General features: G+C 43.0%; 1 protein-coding gene across 16 annotated transcripts in view; it reads right to left on the bottom strand.

Annotated features, from left to right (window-relative positions):
* CFLAR (CASP8 and FADD like apoptosis regulator) overlaps window positions 1-18,376 on the bottom strand; it is a 66,753-nt gene that overhangs the window by 22,531 nt on the left and 25,846 nt on the right. For 12 of the 16 annotated variants that reach the window (XM_057551132.1, XM_007190516.3, XM_007190517.3 and 9 more), the window contains 3 exons: window positions 17,168-17,225; window positions 13,808-13,857; window positions 13,041-13,122 (listed from right to left, as the gene is read on the bottom strand). In XM_057551132.1, coding sequence (XP_057407115.1) covers window positions 13,041-13,122; window positions 13,808-13,857; window positions 17,168-17,225 — 190 coding nt within the window. Of the gene's footprint in view, window positions 1-583; window positions 853-13,040; window positions 13,123-13,807; window positions 13,858-17,167; window positions 17,226-17,893; window positions 18,000-18,376 lie in introns of those variants that run through there. The other 4 variants (XM_007190518.2, XM_057551134.1, XM_007190519.3 and 1 more) reach the window with 4 other exon arrangements.

Here is an 18,376-nt window from a genome sequence, read left to right as displayed (position 1 = left end):
AAAAATATATTGCACAAAAACAAGCATTGTTGCCTTGTCAAGATCGGTAGACTTGTCAACCTGGATTGAGTACCACGGTGACTCATTAATCCTCTCTAACAACTGTGCCTCAATATCCTCTGCTATTTCATCAATTTGTCTAGTTATGGTGCTAGCCGAAAGAGGAACACGTGCCACCTTTTGAACTGCAGCCTCTCCTATAAGTTCACGACACATGTCCTTAGCAGCAGGCAGGATCAACTCTTCACCAATAGTAAAGGACTTCGTAGCTTTAGCAATGCAGTTAGCCACTAAGAATGATGCTCTCAGTGCAGACACATTTGATGAAGTGGTGGCCTTCAATGATTGTTTCTGTTCTTCGTGTTCACGATTTTTTCTTTTGAAAAACTCCAAAGGCTTGTCGTTCTTTTTTTTTATAAATTTATTTATTTATTTATTTTTGGCTGCGTTGGGTCTTCGTTGCTGCGCACGGGCTTTCTCTAGTTGCAGCGAGAGGCGGCTACTCTTCATTTTGGTGTGCGGGCTTCTCTTGTTACAGAGCAGGGGCTCTAGGCACGCGGGCTCAGTAGTTGTGGCTCGCGGGCTCTAGAGCGCAGGCTCAGTAGTTGTGGCAGACGGGCTTAGTTGCTCCACGGCATGTGGGATCTTCCCAGGCCAGGGCTCGAACCCGTGTCCCCTGCATTGGTAGGCGGATTCTTAACCACTGCACCACCAGGGTAGTCCCCAAAGGCTTGTCTTTTAATGCAGGGTGCTTGGTCTCCATGTAGCGAAGCAGTTTTGAAGGTTTCATGGCTCCGTTGGATAGCCGGTCGCCACAAATTATACAAAGCAGGCTTGGAGAATGTGAATCACCTGTTGCAATGAACCCATAATTTAAGTAGGACTCTTGGTATTTCCTTTAAAATGTAGCTTTCTTTTTGTTGGCAGTCTTAGAGTCTTCTGCTGTCTCATCATTGGGTCTTTCCCTCTTTTCAAAGAAGCTCTCCAGCACTGTTTGTTTTTTACCTATTTTGGCTAGGGTTAGCTTGCGGGCTTACCAAAACTGTGACTGAGACAAGTGCGCAGTGTGGGAAAGAGGTGTGGACGGAAATGGTAAATAAAATAATGGGTGGGCCACGCATGGACTAAAGTAAGTGTTGGATTCTGACTTAAAGCCTGCCACCAGATGCAGCTGCTGTACAACTGAAGTACATCAACTCATTTGCCACTATAAAGCCTGCCACCAGATGCAGCTTAACTGTCACTTTCCCCTCACTGATAGGGTTTTGATATGAGTCTGCAAGCAATTGCTTTATTATGGTCTCTGTGCAGTCAAACCTCTCTGCTAATGATAATCTGTATTTGCAGCCACTCCCCGGTGCTAGCATCACTGCCTAAGCTTCACCTCAGAGCATCAGGCATTAGATTCTCATAAGGAGCCCACAACCTAGATCCCTCGCATGCAGAGTTCACAGTAGAGTTCGTGCTCCTATGAAAATCTAATGCCGCCACTGATCTGACAGGAGGCGGAGCTCAGGCAGTAATGTGAGCGATGGGGAGCAGCTGTAAATACAGATAAAGCTTCACTCGCTCGCTTCACTCGCTCGCCCGCCGCTCACCTCCTGCTGTGAGGCCCCAGACCGGTACCAGTCAGTGGTTGGAGGGTTGGGGACCCCTGCCCTACAGGGCCCCCAGAGATTCTTCTCCTAGTTTCCAGGAATCCTGGGTTGACTTTGCCTCGAGAAGCAGTGTAAGGCAGTGGAAAAAGCAGACAAGCCTGCCTTCTAACACTGACCTCACCACATCTATGGGCTGCATTGCTTTAAGGAAGTGGGTCTCCCTAGCTTTAAGTGGAAGTGGATACCCACCCTATGAGGATGCTGTGAAGATTAAATGAGATAATACAAATAAAGCTCCTGGTGCTCAATAAAAATATTCCCTGTTCTCTTTTTAAAAATCTTTTTGTTCATCTTCTAGAAGTTTCTATGGCCTTGGAACCCTAGAAATCCTACCCATCTACTTTGTTCCCACCTGCTCAGTTTGCCTTCATTGGAGAAGTAGGTACCCAATTGTTTCATCTTTCTAATAGCAAAGAGAGACATCTTTCTCCTCCTCATTCAAAAAGTCCACATCCTTTTGAGCTACCCTTTAAGTTTCTATTCCTTGTCTGAGGGATGCCTTCAGTTCTTAGTCCATTTTCAGAGCAGAAAAACCATTCTGTCCTAAGCCCAGAGGCTAAACAAGAATCTCCTAATTCAGGTTGTCATCCAAACTATTAGCCACTTCTCTGGATTTGCTTCCCTGTCTCATGACTATGTACCCACTTCTCTTCCTCCCCTGGGGTCTGACCTTCCAGAAGTCTATGACTGCATTCACCCCAAACCAAACAACATGGTAGTAATCAGAGTACCTATAACTTCTACCAAGGAACAGAGGGGTCCTATCTCATACCAGTTTAGGCATCACTCAAAGGGGTCAAGGCAAGATAAATAACTGAAGGTACATATAACAGTTTACTACAAATTCTCAATTCTCGACACTAAATGGGAACAATATGAAGTATGGATAGACAAATAATTCAGAGACTCACAGCTTCAACCAATAGTTTCAACTGTCTTGTCTTGCCAACTTTACCAACCACTAATAAACTATAAAAGTAAAAGTAAGCAATCACAATTTCTCTTCTGGCTTCTCAGCAGGAAACAGGAAAAAGATTAAAAGTTGGAAAAGAAACACAGCCTTGGGTTAACAAAAATCTGGAATCTAAGCAGCCACTGGACAAATAAGAGCTGGCTTGTGTGCTCTTAATTTAATTCACCCAGCCTATGAGCAGTATCTGGACACAATCACATAGAGCCTTGTAGAACATTCCACTCAGGAGACCCACATCCTGCCAGATATGGCGGTTTTAAATAAGTCCATGATTCTTTGACACTCCTCCCTTAAAAAGATAGAGTATAATTCCCCTCCCCTTGAATGTGGACCAACTTGGTAACTCGTTTCTAATGAATGGAATGTGGCCGAAGAGATACAACGTGACTTCCAAAGCCAGGTCACTGTGGAACAACTCACTCCGGGGGAAGCCAGTTGCCATGTCTTGAGAACACTCAATACAGGTCCCCAATGCCATGTGGAGAGGCCTCCATGGAGAAGAACTTAGGCCTCGCACCAACCAGCCACGTGACTGAGTACCCGAGAAGCCCCTCCAAAGCCAATCAAGCCTTCAGATGACCCCAGCTGACATCTGACCACAACCTCCCAAGAGACTCAGGGCCAGAACAACCTGGCTAAGCCACTCCTAAATTCCAGACCCACAGAAACTGTGAGAGATATAAATAAATTCATATTGTTGTTTTAAGCTACTAAATTTTGGAGTGATCTGTACACATTATCAGATAAATAATTCACCAGGTAAGTCAACAAAAGGGAATGATAATAACCATTCCCTAAGTATGTAGTTAGGCTACTTACTTTTCTCCTTCTGCCTGGCCCGTAGGTAAGGGTGAAAAAAATGAATTTGTGTATGTGTATATATATATATATATATGTCACGTCACAATGAAGAGATATAAAGAAGGTGCCAACCTCCTTAAAACCCTGTGATAAGTAAGTATTATCAGGAAATGACAGTTGCTGAAAACCTATTAAATACCTCACTTGTCCACATAGGATCTCAGAGTGGTAGAAAAGGCGTAGCAGCACCGCCCACTAGGCATGGCTTCTGAGGGTGTAGGCAAGGCTTCAGTACCCAGTTCTGCGCTCAGGATGAAACAAAGTGCTGTACCATGTGAGAGAACCTGGACTAGGACCCCAGCGCCATCCCCACTGCTTTAGTCCAAACTCTCCCTTTCAGGAGTCACACTCTCCAGTCATGGAGCATTCTCTCCTCTAGGGGGCAGAAGCAACCAGAGAAACACCAGACGCAAAGCTCTTTTGTTTACTTGTTATCTCAGACTGGCTTGCTCCCCTCAAAAGCCTCTTTTCGCTGATAGACTTACTCCCTTATCAAAGTCCTTGAAAGAAAGCCACAGTCTCCCTTTCCATCCTGATATGCAGAGGTCTGGACAGAACACATGCTGTCCTGTGCCTTAATCTCTTTTCTTTATCTGGGCTCCCCGCAGGTTCTGGCTGGAGTAGCCGCTGGGCTGTCGCAAGGCAGTCAGCAGGCAGCTGCGTGATCCGGGTGAAAGAGGAACAGTCTTGGAATCACAAGATCTGAGTTTCAGTCCTGGCTCTTCCACCCACTTACTGGTCTGGACCTTGCCTGGTCCTGAAAAAAAACTAACTGGTCCTGAAATAAAACTAACTTACACTAGCAGAAGAGCTAAGAAGGAGATGGGAATCTGAGGTCTAGGGCAGGAAGTCCTTACCTAATAGAACAGAAGGAAAAGGGCTAAAAGCTGGAGGTGAACCCAAAAGCCATACAGGTCCCCAAGGCCAAGTATAAGGCCAATCAGAGCACCAAATCTGGATGGGCCTCAGACCAAGACGGAACATCCCTTAAATATCCCTGTGGCAATAGTCACTCAATGGACACAGCCTGAAGTCATCACAGCTGGCATTTCCCATTAACAGCACATCTTTCCTCTATCAGTTGGTGAGGACTGATGCCAGCTGTTGTTCTTTCTTGGGCCAGCAAGAACACAGATATAGCCCAGTCTAATTTACAGGATCAAGGGGGTTGTGACAGTGTGACTTTGAACAAATTACATCTGTAGTTTATTCATATATAAAATGGATCAATACCAATGCCTATACTGTGTCCTCCAGAAGGTGGCTGAGAGGACCCACTGAGATTTCTGTCAAGATGCTTTGCAAACTGTGAGTGTTTATTCAAATATATTAGTTTTAAAGAATATAAAGGCAGCCACTGCACCACAAATCATGCAGCCTGCCTGTGATACCTCTCTTGCATGGCATATACCTCCTTAGAACCCAGAGGGAGGTCTCTACAGCCTAAACTAAAATGGACTCAGAGCAGCCAGATTCTGTGTCCCACGTATCAACAGTAACTTCCTTGTCCTTACTTGCAAATAGGGGAAGAAAAACGTGGGTGTTGAGTTTGGAAAATAAAGCTTCAACCAACCGCATTAGTCCCACTTCTCCTTCTACCCACCTGGGAAACCCCACTCCTGACCCAGCCCTATCTCTGTAAAATTCACCTGCTCCTTTATTAACTTCCTGAAATGATAAGGGATTTCTTCTGGCCTTGAAGTTAGTACAGGGCTGTTCGTGAAGGGCTAGGATCAGCATTACCCACCTGTTTGGGGATTACTGAGATGAAATCCAAAGAATTAAATAAAATGTCATGACCTCATTCATTTAGAATGTGTTTTGACCAAAAATGAGCTCACATTTATCTTGACACTATCTAAAAAAAGGGATTCATTACATAAATGTATAGAATAAATAAGAAAGAGGGGATGCTTCATCAGTCTATTCACGATCACTCATTGAGTACCTTTAATAAGCCCAGCTCAAATTACTATAAAGCACATGAATGGAACACAAGTGGGCAGGATATTCTTAGTGGAAAGGGGAGTTTTGAAGTCAAATGTGAATGAGAAATGCAAGGTTGACAAGACTTAACCAGGTTTCGTTATAGGAACACTGCTCGGAAACTTTAAGGCCAACATTCACTGCAAATCTCCTAAAGAGGAACAAATTATTTCTTAAACTCAATTGACCCCAAAACTCATGTTTTACAAAGTTCCTCTTCCTGTGTTACAGAAACACTGTGATGAGGGGATACAGATGAAGTGTACAATGTAGTTCCTGTTCTTCAAGGAGCCCATAATCTTGCTAGAGAAGCAAAGTGTATAAATGTGCACAAAACAATGAATGACATGTCACATAGAACAGTAGGATTTTAGGTAAAATAGGAGATCAGAGTAGGAAAGATCAGTGTGGTCTGAGACACCTGGAGAGGAGATTACGGGAAAGGTGTAATTCAGCTGCGGCTCCAAAAAAAACCAGGGCAAAGGAAAGGCCCCCAAGTGGAAGGATGATGGTGAATAAAGACAGAAGAAAGAGTGAGGGAGGAAGCGGGGTTGGAGGGAGTGGGGCTTGTATAAATCTGACTTTCCATTTGTTCAGGGACACCAACAATCGGGGGTGTTACTGGACAATCCATATACACTTGAAATTATAAACTACTTTATAGATGTCTTTTTTTTTTTTTAAGCACAAATGATCACTAGTAATTCCTTCTGGACTAGCTTTTCTTAGGAGAAAACAATATCAATAATAAACATGTCAAGAGAGGCTTCTGTGGTCCCTCAGGTGGCCTAAAAGTCCTCTGCTTTTCCACATACCCACCACTCCTTATCCACAATTCCAAGACCCTAAAAGCTCTGAAAAACTTAGGTTCTTTTCCCTGACTCATTTTGTGGCAAAACCTTTCCTGAACTGATGAGAAGCTATTTACAGTCTTTATTCCACTTAGTGTAAATATCCATTCCTTTTGTTGTAGAAATAGTCACATATTTGATTATGGGGTACTGCCTTAGACCCCACTGGAATGTTCTATAAATTACAGTATATGGACCATGTCATCTTTCTAAACTCCTAAAACTTTAAAATTTTGAAATGCAAGGGTCCCCAATAAGGGATCGTGGACCTATAATTCTTTATACCCTAGCTTTATGCTGTCTGTGAAAAAAGGGTTTGCTATGTAGCACTGATTTAAAGGGAAATTTCATTAGTGATGCTAGTTTTCCAACTGAATGGCTGCTTGATCTCAGAGGATAAGAATGCCCAGAAAAAAAAGCATACCACCACAGACTTCCTGGTCTTTTGCCCCCAGGGAAGCTATCGTTAATAGTCTGCTATTCCCACAGGAGTTAAGAGGGGAGACTCCACTTCCTTGGCACTCAAGCTGGCAGGCAGCAGTAGCCGCTCCATGGGAACAAAGCCTCCATCTACCATCTCATGTGTCACTTACCACGTGTCTTCAAAGCTCAGGAGCAGAGGCCACAGTGGCTGCTTCGATTCCCCTTGCTGAGATTTGTTTACATCTATCAGTGCAGGAAAATGCTACTGATTTGGGTTGTTGCCCATTCCATTAAGGGAAAATGAGGAAAGGAGGCTGGGTAACCCCAAGGAGCAGCCAAGCTCCAATCAACACCACTGCAAAGCTCTTTCCGATCAACTTCGGGCTTTCAGGACTACTGCTGCTCTGTTAGAAGAGGAAGTTTACTTACGCAAGATTTCCCAGGGAAATGTGCAGCATCTGCTAGAAGAATCTAAGCCTTAGCCTGGTTAAAAGTACAGAAAAATCTTCAAGCTTTTCAGAAAGAGCAGGGAGAAAAGAGAGGAATAAACACGTCCTCTTAAAATCTGCAAACACCAGCTTTCATTCAGCAGCCTAAAAACCAACCAGAGTGCTAGGTCAAGGTCCAGAGTCCAAGTGTCTGTGATGTGAGGCTTTCGCTTCTCGGCTCCAAACACAAGAGCAAAAGTCCAGTGCTATGTCAGGGCACCTCGAAGCAGGGCCCCGCACAGGTCTAGCTTTGCTAGGTCTCTGACACGGGTGACGCAACACCGAGGACACCAAGCACAAAGCCACTGAACTAATTAGCCTCAAAACCTTACGTCTCCATGTCTGCTCCAAGAAGAGGTTACTGACTTCTCCAAGGATTCTTCTCAAGAATGAGCCACCAAACAATAACCTTATAACCTTATCTTTGTTCACAATGTGGCTCTGAGGCCAGACTCTACTTCATGGCCTCCATACCTGCTTCACAAAGGGCCAAGCAAGGTGGGTTTTTTTGTTTTTGTTTTGAATTTGAATAACTAATGTGTCCAAACTTTAATATGAACTTATTTCTTTTTGCTTCAGTACTCTACCAAACTTATCTTTTACTGCAGTAACATGATTTGGTGTATCAATCATACCATTCACTGCTTTTTATATTTAAGTTATTTTTTTTAACCTCTTTATTGGAGTATAATTGCTTTACATTTTTGTGTTAGTTTCTGCTGTATAACAAAGTGAATCAGCTATACGTATACATATATCCCCATATCCCCTCCCTCTTGCGTCTCCCTCCTACCCTCCCTATCCCACCCCTCTAGGTGGTCTCAAAGCACCAAGCTGATCTCCCTGTGCTATGCAGCTGCTTCCCACTAGCGATCTATTTTACATTTGGTAGTGTATATATGTCAATGCTACTCTCTCACTTAGTCCCAGCTTACCCTTCCCCCTTCCTATGTCCTCAAGTCCATTCTCTACGTCTGCGTCTTTATTCCTGTCCTGCCCCTAGGTTCTTCAGAACTATGTTTTTTTTTTTTCGATTCCATATATATGTGTTAGCATACAGTATTTGTTTTTCTTAGTTCCCCGACCAGGGATCAAACCCACATCCCCTGCATTGGAAGGCAGATTCTTTACCACTGGGCAACCAGGGAAGTCCCAAGCATGGTGTTCTGCAATAGTAGGGGTGCAATAAACATTTATGGGATAAAGGAAGAATAAATCTGTAAAGGTTTGGGGAAATTACATACTCTTTGGATAAAAGTCTGATTTTGTTTTTGAGGACAGGAGAAGATAGGTATAAGAGAGTCTTCTAAATTCTACAGGTACAAAGGAATGGTTTTAGAAACACACCAAGACCAGTAGAGCTTACTCCTTCATTCATTCACCCAACAAATATTTACTGAGCTCCCACGTACCAGGCACGGTTCCAGGTTCTGGAGACACATAGGGAAAGCTCCCCACCTGCATGGAACTTACAGCAAAGTAGCTAAAAGCAGAGGCTTTGCAGTCAAGCTTTCAAATCCCAGCTCTATTACTTAACTAGAGAAGTTAGAAAGGAAGTTTATTGTGCTCTGCTTGCTCACCTTGAAAATGGGGATAATAGTACCTATCTTGCAGTAATATTTATGAAAATTAAGTGAGAATCCCTGTAAAGGAATTAGCAAAGCACCTGACACATAGTATATTTTTAATAAATTTTACACCCTGGGACTTCCCTGGTGGCGCAATGGTTAAGAATCTGCCTGCCAATGCAAGGGACATGGGTTTGATCCCTGGTCCGGGAAGATCCCACATGCTGTGGAGCAACTAAACCCGTGCGCCACAACTACTGAGCCTGCGCTCTAGAGCCCGAGACCTACAACTACTGAGCCCGAGCACCACAACTACTGAAGACGGCGTGCCCTAGAGCCTGTGCTCCGCAACAAGAGAAGCCACCTCAATAAGAAGCCCACACACCGCAACGAAGAGTAGCCCCCACTCACCACAACTAGAGAAAGCCCGCACGCAACGAAGACCCAACACAGCAAAAAAAAAAAAAAAAAAAAATTTACACCCTGATCACTACCACCCTCAAGTTAGTCTTATCATATTATTATTAGTTTCTTTTTTTTTATGGGTTTGACACAGTTAGATCCTTAGGAAGAGAGAACAATTAGTGGGCTGCTGAAATGGCCCTGAGCAAGAAGCTATGAAGAGGAAGAGAATTTGAGACAGTTTTAAAAAAAGGTGGTGAGGGGGGCGGTATTTACCAGCAATCCCACTCAGGAGAATTGAAAATATATGTCCACACAAAAACTTGTATTAGTCAGGGTTCTCCAGAGAAAAGAACCAATAAGATAATACAGTGATATGTATAAGAGATTTATTACAGGAAGTGAGAGCCCTCGTTTCTAGTAATAATGTTTTTTGTTGTTTTTTTTAAGAAGAAAGCAGTTTCTTTTTTTTTAATTTATTTATTTATTTTTAGCTGTGTTGGGTCTTCGTTTCTGTGCGAGGGCTTTCTCTAGTTGCGGCGAGCGGGGGCCACTCTTCATGGCAGTGCACGGGCCTCTCATTGTCGTGGCCTCTCTTGTTGCGGAGCACAGGCTCCAGATACTCAGGCTCAGTAGTTGTGGCTCACGGGCCTAGTTGCTGAGCGGCATGTGGGATCTTCCCGGACCAGGGCTCGAACCCGTGTCCCCTGCATTAGCAGGCAGATTCTCAACCACTGCGCCACCAGGGAAGCCCTGTAATAATGTTTATTGCCAGACTCCTGCACTCCTCCCAAATGTTCAGCATTAACCAAGTGAGAAAGTTAACTAGGGAAGAGACAAAGGAAACCCCACAGAATCATCCAGACGAACTGGGCTGTTAGGAAATGAAGAAATGAAAAGTGTTGCACATAATTAAGACTACTGTCAATCCAAGCAGGATTGCCAGCCTGGAGTCCTCAGAGAAAAATCGCTGGGAGGGGAATTGGCAAATGAAGTACTGGAGGCCTAGAGCGGGAGTGTGAGAAGAAACTGTGTCTTCCGCTTCACGTTAATTAATACCCTCCTGCTGTTCTGAGTCTCAGCTGGGTGTATAAATGGATTCAGGACCCGTCAGCTGATAAAAGCCACAACACAACAGGAGTAAGAGCGTGCTATCTGGTTTCTTTACCTGTCAGTTAGCCACCTGAGCCCAAGGGCGTTGTAGATGTGGCCTCAAGCCCAGTTATTTGTATTGTTCCCAGAGGCAGGGAGAGCTTGAGTCAAGGAAGCAGACGTGCAAATGCACCTCAGGCCAACACCTGTTCTTACCTCATCAAAGATGCCCCTGCTCCAGCTCCTAGAGATTCTGATTCTACGCTCCTTTCCATTTTTCTCTCCCATCAGGCCTTACCACTCTCTGCCCTCCCTCCCCCTGGCATTTGTGTTCAGATTCTCTTTCTCTGTCAGGCCCGCTCATACCATGACTAGTAGGAATAGTCTCCCCAGCTATCCACCTGCGTATGTCCCCAGAAGTTACCCCCTCTTGGGGTTACCCCTTCTATTCCAGTTAGCCCCAGGTTATGGGGACCTGCCCCACTCCCCCATGAGCCCAGAGCAGGCCTCAGGACCCCAGTTCTCTGGTCCCTCACTTGTCTGGGTCAGGCTCCATGTACCAAGCACAAAGCCATGGCAAGTTCTAGCTCAGTGGTTTGCAACTAAAATTAAACAAACAAAAGGTACAAATAGCATTAACTGGCATTTAGTACGTGCTTACAGTGTGTGTGTCAGGCACTGCCCTAAGTTCTTTACAGGTAGGACTCACTCACTCCTCCCAACCTCCCTATGAGGTGGGTCCTGTTATTAACTCATTTTACAGAAGAAAAACTGAGCTACAGAGAGGCTAGAAAAACTGCCACAGGTAACAAGCTAGGCCATGGCAGAGCCATGATTCAAACCCACACAGTCATATTCCAGGGCTCAACTCTGATCACAATCTTATAACACAGAAAAATACAAATATACACTCAGTCCCTGCCTAAAAGAGGCCTCTAACTCAGCAAGGGAAGCAGACAATGGATTATAGCCACAAATTCACAAGTCATGGCTTTATCTTTGTGATTCCCCTCATACAACAGATACACATCCTGCACCAAGTCCAGTTGGGAACTTCCTGCTAACGCATGAAGCAGAACTGATTACAACCAAAAGAGGAGGACAATTACACAATCTCTTTTAAAGCAGGAAGTTACTCAATGAGAAAATATTTTCTCATTCTTATGTGAATACTAATGGCTAAAACAGAAAGAACACATCTTGTACATCAACCACACCTCAATTTAAGAAAAATAAAATTAAGTAAATAAATAAAGGACACATCTATAGCTCAGGAGATAACATTTCTCACATCCAACCAAATATAGGACATGAGAAAGTGAGATCATACCCGAAATCCTGGGAAATTCAGCCTAATATTTGCCAATTTGATCTTCTCTTGGATTCTCTTCCCATAAAACTCACCATGGTAACATTCTAAGTGAGCCTAGAAGACAGTTCTGACTCATTCTAAGAGAATGTTGAGAAGCTGGACAACTGTGGAAATAGAACGAGCAATCCTTTCAAAAAAGAGATAGGGATTTCCCTGGTGGCGCTGCGGTTGAGAATCCGCCTGCCAGTGCCGGGCGGCACGGGTTCAAGCCCTGGTCCGGGAGGATCCCACATGCCGCAGAGCAATTGGGCCCGTGCGCCACAGCTACTGAGCCTGCGCTCTAGAGCCCACGAGCCACAACTACTGAAGCCTGTGCTCCTAGAGCCCGTGCTCCGCAACAAGAGAAGCCACCACAATGAGAAGCCCACGCACCACAACAAAGAGTAGCCCCCGCTGGCCGCGACTAGAGAAAGCCTGCGTGCAGCAACGAAGACCCAACGCAGCCAAAAATAAACAAATAAATTCATTTAAAATAAATAAATAAATTTTTTTTAAAAAAGAAAGAGATAATTAAACCAAATGTTATTGTACTTATCTAGGCTCTTCTCGTTCTCTTTTGATGCACCATCAGTGACTAATTCAGTTCGAGTCAGACATCCAACAACTGAGCAAAAGAATCGATTCAGATCCAAAGAAAGGTGACACACAGGTAGTACACACTCAGGCCAATAACCAAAGTCCAGGGTGACAGAACTAAGGGACACATTGCCTCTAAGGGAACACAAATTTATCCTATTTTTAATGTTCCCCAGAAAAGCTTTCAGAGTCTATCTAGGTGAAATGATGGGGTATCTGATAATACTGAAGCCCGGAACACTTTCCATTTTAAACCCCCCTTTGGATCCCAGGACTCCTCCCTGCCACAGTAGCCAGCATGGAAAGACAAGACTGAAGCTCACCAACTTTCACAAAGTTTGCCTTTGTGCCAGAGACAATGCTATGTGTTCCCCCAACCTCCTTTCATTTTCCTCCTGACACACAACTTGTCTACTGTGGTTGGATGGGGCACATGAGTTCTAACCAAAGGAATGAGGGTGGAAATGATGCATATCACTTTCAGGCCTGTCCCTAAAGTCTCTTGTGAGATCTTCCACTCGCTTCCTTCATCCACCAGCCAGATATAGAGGATCCTGAGGAAAACTCCAAGCCCTCCGATGATGAGCACATGCAACAAAGCACTACAGTACCACCCACACCAGACTGCAACATGAGTGAGAAACTACCCTTCATGTGTGAAACCACATTTTGGCATCGGTTTGTTACAGCAGCTAGTGTGGATCACTCGATGAATACAGCTTGTGTGTGCCGTGATCTCACTGTGATCTCACTGTGGGAGCATCAGTTCATCTGGAAAATTCACACCTACCTGTGTCATTGCCAATGCAATCAATTATCAGGCAGATGCCCAGGGGCTTGCTCTGCATCTTATATCTCTCTTCCAGTACGTGCTGGAAAGGAAAGCAGGGATTGTTAAAGACCCTAAACATTGTTCTTTTCCTCAAGGTTCCACCCATATGATCTTTTCTTTTGGATTTCCTTACATTTCCTTTTGGCAGGTGAGTCACTCAATAGACACAGGCTGAAGTCATCACAGCTGACATTTCCCTTCAATATCAACAAGCTACTTCAGTTTCTATTTAATTTTAATAAAAATTGCAGTCTCTTTACGCATGTCATAGCTTTGTGGGATAAAGATAATTTAAAACACAGAGAAAAGATGGGTCATATGTTTCCACAGTAATCTGAGATTGTACAAGTGATATCTTTCCAAACCAATACAAAAGGAGGCCTTTCTATTATGGAGAAAAGGTATCAGCATAGAAAAAGTCAGACCAAGTCAAGGTTCAGTGTCACTGCTTGCTTATATATTCAGCAATCACTCAGCTGAGAAAAGAAATGCCACTTTGGAATTTTCCTGCATTCCAAAGTTCACTAATGCAATCCACTTGAACATCTTTCTCTTTGCTACATCCAAGGTTCCCCTTTAGAACAGAAGAGTTCTCAGAATAGCACACCCTCAGCATCCTATTGTTACAAAGAATTCTTAATGGACAGATATTTTTAAAGCCATCAGTGTTCTCCACAGATACTGTGCTTGCAATACAATACCAAATCAGATCATTTATTCTGTACCTGAGGTAAAAATGCTTCTGATTCCTGAATGGATGTCTTCACTGGTTCTCCTGGGGGATGAGAGAGAAATCATTTACAAAGCTGAAGGAGAACTAGCCCTAATCCTAGTTCCTGCAGGCTGCGTTTCTTTATGTCACACCATTTTTCTTTCCCTATTTTCTTCCGCCTACTGTCTTTTCTTTCCCCAGCTATACTCAGCCCCAAGCTTCTAACCTCACACCGAAAAACCTAACTGATAAGAAAACACAAGTCCCCACGCTAAACAGGGGTTATGTAGAAAAACTGCTTAAATAGAAGTATAAGAAGGCTCTCCCTTGCCCTTCTCCAGGTAAGGACCCAGTGACTGGTGAGGTTTTAACCTGATAGGGAGAATTTAATAAATTAACCACCCAACAGTATCAATAGCTTTACTGCATGTGCTGAAATTGTGCACAATGCCTCAAGGGAACAACCTTAGAGACACAGAGAAGGGAAAGCTCTTGTGGGTTTGCCACTTATAGAACAGATGGCCATGTTTTCTTAGTCCAGTGATATTGGGAGATCATAAAATAAAATGTCAATGGTAAGATAGGGGACAGTGGGCTTAGCAAATATAGATGAACCTAGAGCAACCTCTGTAGATAAAAAATGACTTTACTAGTCCCAGGGAGGTGGAAAAACCACCAGTTTTGAAGCCATAAAGGGCTGGCTGAAACCCTAGCACCATCACTAACAAGTCCTGTGATCCTGGGCAAGTTTCTGAAGTCTCAGGGTGTGTTGGGTTTTGTTTTGTCTTGTTTTGTTTTTTAATCTCAGAGATGAGCATCTAATTTATGACTGCTGCAAAAATGAGAAATAATGTCTAAAGACAGGCAAAGAAAATGCCAATATTTGGTAAGGTTTGGGGGAAATGAGCACTTTCAAATGGTAATGCTGTATAAGTTGAAACAGTCTTTTTAAATTTAATTAATTTATTTATTTATTTATTTATGGCTTTGTTGGGTCTTCGTTTCTGTTCGAGGGCTTTCTCTAGTTGCGGCAAGTGGGGGCCACTCTTCATTGCGGTGTGCGGGCCTCTCACTATCGCGGCCTCTCTTGCTGTGGAGCACAGGCTCCAGATGCGCAGGCTCAGTAATTGTGGCTCACAGGCCTAGCCGCTCCGCGACATGTGGGATCTTCCCAGACCAGGGCTCGAACCCATGTGCCCTGCATTGACAGGCAGACTCTCAACCACTGTGCCACCAGGGAAGCCCGAAACAGTCTTTTTAAAGGACAATTAGCAATACCCTTTAAACCAACATTCTGCTTCTAGAAGTTTATCCTAAGGAAATAATAGAGCACGTGTGCAAAAATGTCAAGGAGATGTACTGAAGGACTGTTTGTAATGGCCCTAAGCTAGAAAGAAACTAAAAGCCTACCAACACGAAACTGGTTAAATAAATTATGATACCTACAATGGAATACTACACAATGTTAAAAAGGATACGAGAAATCTTTATGTATTTGACATGAAAAGATATGCAGGATGTATTAAGTGAAAAATAGATTACTGAATAATATTATAATATGGAGCCAACATACTTAAAAATTTTACATGTGTTTGTGTGCGTATACCTACATATACTTACTAGAGGTACACAGATCAAACATTAATAGAGGTTATGTCTGATACTCAGAATTAAGAGGAAATTTCACTTTATCTTTTTGTATTTCAGCAATCATGGCTTAACAGAATTAAAAAAACACACAAAATAATATAGTAATATGTCCATCTCAGTTCAGGGCACTTAGCACTTACTAAGAGTGCTTAATAAATTGTAGTTATCATCATCATCATCCAATTGAAATCTATTTGGAAGTCCAAAATAATATGAATACTTGGTTTGATTATTTTAAACTTCTATTAGATTAAGGTCAAGTTATCAGGATGCTTTTCTCTTTTACTAGCAAATGAACCACATCCAGGCAAAAGCAGGCAACTAGCTCTCCTAAGGATCTGCAGGGCTGTTGGGACCCTCACCTACCTCACCTGTTGAATTACCATCAAGGATAAACCTGCCATCAGGGAGCCCAATGGAAAAAACACTGATTATTATTATTATTTTTTATTATTATTATTTTTGGCTGTGTTGGGTCTTCGTTTCTGTGCGAGGGCTTTCTCTAGTTGTGGCAAGCGGGGGCCACTCTTCAACGCGGTGCGCGGGCCTCTAACTATCGTGGCCTCTCTTGTTGCGGAGCACAGGCTCCAGACGCGCAGGCTCGGTAGTTGTGGCTCACGGGCCTAGTTGCTCCGCGGCATGTGGGATCTTCCCAGACCAGGGCTCGAACCCGTGTCCCCTGCATTGGCAGGCAGATTCTCAACCACTGCGCCACCAGGGAAGCCCAACACTGATTATTTTAAATTCCTATCCAAATCTACCGGGTCTCCCATTTTAAACAGCTAATTCTCACCACCTCACCAGTGTTTTAAGAAACATACTGTCACCTCAGAAATTAATTTGCTCCTCAACAGCTTTTGCTGGAGAGCTGACTTTTACAAAGGGAATGCTGGGCATGAGCTGCTCCATCTGGCTGAGCTGGGCAGAAGGCTTGCAGGTGCACACAGACAGCATGTCGGCTGAGTCATGAGGTGTTGCCATATAGAGGAGGTTTCCATCAGGCCACTGCCCTGCTCTCTACATTCAGGATCGCCCCTGCACACAAATTCCAAGCTCCTCAGGGAAGACTGAGTCCTCCTTACCTGTCTATGCAGCCCCACCTCCGGGAGTTCTTAAGTACTAGAGTAAGAGACTGAGTCTCAGCCCTCACTTCAAGGAGGACTCAAGACAAGCAAAAAATACACTTCTTGAAAATGATGGGATCAAGTGCTGATGTTTTAAGAGTGATGAGAGGGATCTTAAATCCCTTAAATCTTATGGTTGAAATGACTAGGTGTTTTTTTTTTTCTTCCTTTCTTTGTAGGGGTGGGGAATGTCATCTGTACAGTATCTAGATTTATTAAATGGGCTATAAAACAATATCTTAGTAACCTTTCTTCTTCCTGCTGCTAGATATTTGGTTAACGTGGCTCATTAACATGGCTAGATTAATGTTTAACATGACCTGGTTATAGTTCTATTTCAGGTATAAATGTTATATCTCTTAAAAAATATAGTCAAGACGATGAAGCTGATGAAGTAAGAGGTGTTTAAACTCAAATAAGCTAATTTGATGGATAACTAGAAATGCCAATGAATACATTTTAAGAGTTTAACTGTTTTTTATTTTGAGAACTTAATTAAAATATGTAGATAAAAGAAAGGCAACTCTAAAAATGCAACATTCTGTACTTGAATTAGCAATCATTTATAAAGAATGAATATAAAGAAAAGCTGGTCTTACTCTGAATGTCAGGTTGTCCCATCATGAGTCTGTGTTCTTTACTCCTCCCATTCTGGAGCTTCAAATATAAAAAATAAGGTCACACTCCCTGTTCATTTTTCAGAGACATTATATTACACCTCTTTAAATATCTCGATAGGATTCTTACCCAGGAAAAAATAAAAATATCACATTCACTGTTAAATTATCTAAAGAAGGCTAGCAAGAGCCATTAACTCCATGAATCCATATTCTATGGCCAAAGTAGCAATTCAAAGTGAAAATACAATGAATGTGTAAATATGCTCAACTAGCATTTAGAATATGGTATAGGAGAGTTGCTACAATAGCTCCAAGTTAGAACAAGCTGTTGGAACATGCAATTGACATTCAACCTGATCTTTAACACAGAGGCAAGGTACAGTATGGTTAAGAGTGGGAGAGGGATTCTGCCACTTACTAGCTATGTAACTTTGAGCAAGTTCTTTAACTGTATGTCTGTTTCTTTATCTTCAAAATGAGGATAATAATAGTACTTACCTTATAATTTTTTTGAAGATTAAATGTACACAAAGCACTCAGCACAGTGCCTTTTAAGCACACGGAAGTGCTTAATAAATGTCCAGTTATTATTTTTCTATAATGCCTAGCTACACACAAGCCACATGTGGGAGTGGTTCTTGAAAGTTAGCTACCCTTTCTGAGGGCCAGAATGGGATGAATCAGAGAATGAAAGATTGAACAGACCCTTTCTCTTCTCAGATGACAGGTCCTGTGTAAGGTACACATAGCACACACTGTCAACCATCTGATACGCTCAGCTTTCAAATGACAGTTCTCCTCTGAAGCTATCCTAGCCAAAAGAGAGAAGTACACTATTTATTAAGCTGTGTCTGTAGCTAAGTCTGTGCATCTAAATGAAAGAAAAACATATAAGTTGCTTTTATCACTAATAACCAATGACTTAGCCAGAGGATAATGATATTAGATAGAATTTGGAACCCCACATAGGTGTGCATTCACTTTTACATACTATTAAAGAGATATAACATCAAATCAAAGCTAGATTTATTGCAGATAAATATAAAAAGCATTATATTACAGAGTCACAACTTTTTTTTTGGCTGCACAGCACAGCTTGAGGGACCTTAGTTCCCCAACCAGGGATCAAGCCCGTGCCCTCTGCAGTGGAAGCATGGAGTCCTAACCACTGGACCGCCAAGGAATTCC

This window comes from Balaenoptera acutorostrata, chromosome 8 (assembly GCF_949987535.1).
Source record: "Balaenoptera acutorostrata chromosome 8, mBalAcu1.1, whole genome shotgun sequence".
NCBI lineage: Eukaryota > Metazoa > Chordata > Mammalia > Artiodactyla > Balaenopteridae > Balaenoptera > Balaenoptera acutorostrata.
This window is presented reverse-complemented; position numbering and strand designations above follow the sequence as displayed.